Source organism: Octopus bimaculoides, chromosome 2 (assembly GCF_001194135.2).
Source record: "Octopus bimaculoides isolate UCB-OBI-ISO-001 chromosome 2, ASM119413v2, whole genome shotgun sequence".
NCBI lineage: Eukaryota > Metazoa > Mollusca > Cephalopoda > Octopoda > Octopodidae > Octopus > Octopus bimaculoides.
In genome coordinates, this window is record NC_068982.1 from 155,445,915 (window position 1) to 155,451,393 (window position 5,479).

At 36.9% G+C, this 5,479-nt stretch overlaps 1 protein-coding gene across 1 annotated transcript in view; it reads left to right on the forward strand.

Moving 5' to 3' along the window:
* Nucleotides 1-3,710: 3,710 nt before the first annotated feature.
* Nucleotides 3,711-5,479, forward strand: part of LOC106877042 (uncharacterized) — a gene marked incomplete at its 3' end in the record, with an annotated part of 87,319 nt that continues 85,550 nt past the window's right edge. The window contains exon 1 of the mRNA XM_052965896.1: nt 3,711-4,132. Within this exon, the coding sequence (XP_052821856.1) occupies nt 3,965-4,132 (168 nt within the window). The remainder of the gene's footprint in view (nt 4,133-5,479) is intronic.

Genomic DNA, 5,479 nt, shown 5'->3' on the forward strand with positions numbered 1-5,479 from the left:
AGTGCAGCATACTAACTTCATTCCTCTGGTCTTTGCATGTCCTCTGCATTTTTGGCCCAAGTCTTACTACCATGTAGCATTGCTGTTCATACGCAAGCATCATACAATCTATCACTGTGTGTGTGTGTGAGAGAGAGAGAGAGAGTTTTTGTTTCCTACAGAGGTAATAGTTCTCTGAACTTTCTCCATTCTATTTCTGTTCTAGCAACTATACTTTCATAAAATTCTCCTCCTCTGCTAGTTAGGTCACAGAAACAGAAACTGTCTACTACTTCTGCAGAGCCTCCCATATGTCTTTAGTGTTTATTGCTCCTGCACATCTTCCACACAAAGACTACTTTCTTTGATAATCTTCCTGTGATTCCATTACATCTTTTGTGCGTCCAAAGCACCATAAGGAATTTCTATCTCCGTTTTTGCTAAATATTAAGCAGGACCATTTCCTTGAAGAGAGTAAAGTCCTGTTTCTCTACTGACTAGAACTTTGGTCTTTGCCAAGGTAACTTTAAGACCCCTTGATTCCCAATTTAATTCCACACCTGGAATTACTTTTCTAATTCTACTACAGATTCCATTATAAAAATGAGGTCATCAGCATTTAATACTTCTCAATGATAAGTGGTCTTAAATTTCTCTGTTATGACCAGTGGGTCTATGATGAATTAAAGGGGACTGAGTACTGAACCCTGGTGAACTCTTATCTCTACTCATGAATGACTCTCACCTTACTGACAGTATCCCCGTACACAGTTATATAACTCTCACAAGCCATTCATCTACTCCAAGCTTTCTCATAGACCACCAGAACACTGACCAAGGGACTCTGTGAAAAGGCTTTCTCCAGGCCAATGTATGCCAAGTACAAAGGCTTACTTTTAGTTAAATCCTTCTGCAGTTGTTTTATTAAGATGGTATCAAAAGTACTTCTCCATGGCACAAAATCAAACTGCATCTCATTTTGTGTAATTTTGTTCCTAATTTATTGGGCTTTAATCTCTGTAACTTTCAGGCTCTGGTCCAGCAACTTGATCCTTCTGTAATTACTTCCATCTGAGGCTTCTCTTTTACCTTTATAATAGCTGACTATAGTGCTGCTCTCCCTTCCTCTTTCACTCTAATTCTTGACATTTATGATTTGCCTTTCCCTATCCTTTTCTTCTCTCTCTTCTTTAATTCCCCCACTCTAATACTTTATATTCTGTTACTCTCTCCACTACCATCATCTTACAACAGTAATTTTTTTTCTGGAAATCATATTTCTAATCTTTCTCAACATCTCGTAAAGTCATCACTTTCTCTTATTTGTAAGTTATAAAGTGATCTCACTAGCACTGATGCCACATTAAAGTATTCAGTACATGTTGAAAAATGGTTTGGCAAATTGAGCAGAGACAGTACAAGATTCAAAAGATTGTTTAGTCTTGCTGAAGACAAGAATACCACTGTAGTACTGATACAATGGAAAAACAAAATGCACCATACATCATCATCATCATCATCACCATCATCATCACCACCATCATCATCGTTTAACATCCGCCTTCCCTCCTGGCATGGGTGAAACGGTTTGACAAGAGCTGGCTAGACAGAAGCTTGCACCAGACTTCTGTAACTGTTTTGGCAGGATTTTTACAGCTGGATACCCTTCCTAACACCAACCACTTGGCAGAGTGGACTTAGTGCTTTTTTACATGGCACAAGCACAGGTGAGGTCAGTTTTGGCAAGGTTTTTACAGCTGGATGCCTTTCCAAACACCAACCACTTTACAGTGTAGACAGAGTGCTTTTGAGTGGCACCTGCACTGACAGGGTCACCAAGTGCAAGACAAAAGAAAACTCTTTTGAGATGGAAGAGGGCATTGGAGGAGGTGATCTTGTGCTGGATAATGAAAGGTTATAGTGAGGCAGAGAGACAGAAACAGGTGTCTTGCTGTAGAGGAGGTACAAAGTTACCTGGCCAGAGAGAGGGAGAGAGAAAGAGAGAGAGAGGGAGAGAGAGAGAGAGAGAGAGAGAATGAAGGCGGAAACAGGTACACTGCCACAAAGGAGATACGTGGTTACCCAACCTGAGAGAAGTGCAGGAGAAGGAGAGAGAGAGAGAGACAGCAGGATAAAGATGGTGGTAAAGTGTGTGAGAAATTTTCTTGTGGGACACACAGCTCTTCTAGAACTGAGTTTCACTGACATGGGCGGGTCTTCGTATATATATATATACTGTCAATGAATCATATATCCAAAAAAGAAGCACACTCTAAAATATTTATATATATAGTTTTAAATATCTGAGCAAGAAAAATGTAGTAACAGTACCATACAATGCAATGTGGCAGTCCTATGCAAGACAATGTTACTACATTTTAGCCCCAAGAAAACATCTTTTCCACCTGGCTACCAACACATGATCTGTGTCCATATACTGTGAGCAAGGGAGTCTACCACTCCCTTTCTAGCCATAGTGATACTTATAGACCAATGGTTTCTGAGTAATTTCCCTTCTTCAGTACAGAACAACCACCAGTTAGAGATAGCAGTCACTTACTTTTGCTCACAATATATACTTTTAAAGTGACACACAGTTGCTGATCTCACAAAGAGAAAAACAACTAGTTTTAAATCTCTGAGCAAGAAATATGTAGTAACAGTGCCATACAGTAAAGTCTATTTGCCAATGCAATGTGGCAGTCCTACACAGGACAATGTTACTACATTTTAGCCCCAGGAAAACATCTTTTCCAGCTGGCTACTGACACATGATCTGTATTTATATACTGTGAGCAAGGGAGTCTACCGACACATGACTTGGGACTAAAAAGTAATAACATCGTCCTGCGTAGGTCTTTAACATTGCGTTGGTAAAAAGATCTTACTGTATGGTACTAAAACTAGTTGTTTTTCTCTTTACGAGATCAGCGATTGTATGTCACTTAAAAAGTATATACTGTGAGCAAGAGCAAGTGACTGCTATCTCTAGCCAGTGGTTATCTTGTACAAAGGAAGGGAAATTACCCAGAAACTATTGGTCTACGGGTATCACTGTAGATAGAAAGAGAGCGGTAGACTCCTTTACTTACAGTAGGCGAACACAAAATATGTGTTAGTAGCCAGCTGGAAAAGATGTTTTCCTGGGGCTAAAAAGTAATGACGTTGTCCTGCGTAGGACTGCCACATTCCGTTGGCAAATAGACTTTACCACACACACACACACACACACACACACATATATATATATATATATATATATATATATATATATATATATATATATATATATATATATATATATGAATTACTAGTAACTATATTTTATTCTTGGGCAATAACGGAAAGAAATAAAACGTGACCGCAAAGAAGCTTCGAAGTGGCTGCTCGACCTGCTAGAAATGGCATGCAAATAACAGTTAATGATGGTCTTAAATAAAGGACAAACAAGAATTAACATAGAAAATCTATTCACATTCTCTCTCTCTCTCTCTCTCTATATATATATATATATATATAAGACCATTATTAGACTGCGATTTACATGCCATTTATAGCAGATCAAGCAACCACTTCGAAGCTTTGCTGTCGCGTTTTATTTCTTTCCGTTTTTGCTCGAGAATAAAATATATCTACGGGTAATTGGTTATTTTTTTTTCCTCGAACATTTCTGAACTTCGTTCTACATAACTTCATCCGACATGTAAATATTTTTGAGAAAGAAACCGTAAACATTTTTCTTTTGCAATGGTTAATACAATTCTATGCTAGTTACGTAGTGGAGTCGATTCTAGTATTCCTATAAAACATCCAGTATATGAATGGAATTATAATTATAATAAAAGACTAAGAGAAAAGAGAGTTAAAAGTTCTCCGAGTTCAATACTTGTAAAATCATAAATAAATAAATAAAAACTTGTTGGTAGAACGTGTCAGCAAAGTTATCTTCCCCTTGTTTATATTGTTTGGCACAAGGGTGCGTTATATGCGAAACCTTACTGTTTACGTATGGCGCACATGTAGCACTAATGTTTCCCACAAAATGGATTTGCCCGTTATTGTGCACGAATTAAGGACTCTAAATGAACAATACAAGAAAAGAGTAACTGATAAAGAACAAGCTACAGCGGTTTATTGCAAGGGTTTCTGCACGGTAAGTCTAAGGCGTTGGCCGCCAATATATCTAAGGCAGTAGCCGCCACGGTGAAAGCATCCTCGTCGTCGTAGTCGTCAAATCTACCATAATGGCTGCGTGTCGGAACTTTTTCTCCATTCTTTCTCTCTCTCTCTCTCTCACACACACATAGTGTTTATATATATATATATGTATATATTATGTCGTGCTTATATGACTTTATCGAAACTTTGTACGGTACTTCAAACAGAGAATTATATATATTTGTAAACCATCCTGAATTGTATATATGTGTGTGTGTATATCTATATACACACAATTGCATGTTCTGGCTGATAGCAGTTTTGGTTTTTCCTTGTTAAATGGCTGCTTTCCTGGCGCTAAGCTTTGCATTGAAAATAACGATTTTTATCATATTTCAATTAAATCTACTTCTGTATAGAAATCAATGCTGTTTCCTCTATCATAGTTAATTCAGCCTAACATGATGATAGTCTTCTCATACAGTATATACACATATCCAAATATATATTAAAGATTGATTACTTGCTCTATTGACAAATATACGAGTGCCTGCTTTTCCCTAACTTAAGGATTCGTAGACGACTATGCACACACACACACACACACATATATATATACTTTTATATATCTACATGGATATAGTCTCTTTTTATACACACACACATACACATATATATGCATTTATGTGTATGTATTTATTTTTGATAAGTTCTTTATGATTTATTAGGCAACTCCGCATTTTCGTTAGATATATCATTTTCTTCGCTCAACTTATATAATTTCCACTTTATTTTTCTCACTTTTTGTTATTAGCACCATATATTAGGGAAATTTTCTGATTAAAGATTATTGTATTCTCTTGTTTATATCTAAAATCTTAATGTTGTTTAGACATTGTATTTTGTCCCACTCAATCTCATCTGTGATCCTATATATACATCCCCAGCACAGGTGTGAATGTACGTGTTTATATGTCACACTTTCAAACGAGAGGGTTGCAATTAAGAAAACTGATGCAAACATAAATATGACTGTGTGTGCACACTCTTGCATTGAATTGATCATGAGAAAAGCTCATACAATCGACTCTCAACAAACGTATGCCATCAATCTTAACAGCTTGCTCTTGCATACTCTGATTTGTAAAAGGAATAAGTTCAATTATTTTCATATTTCACTCCCCCCTCTCTCTCATTGGAAGCTGATGATTCATTCTCGAACGAATGCATTCTGCTACATATATTGAGTACTTTTTCTCCTTGTCTGTGCACTCAAATGCGTGTGTGCATACACACACACACACACACACACATATATATATATATAGATAGATCACTTTAT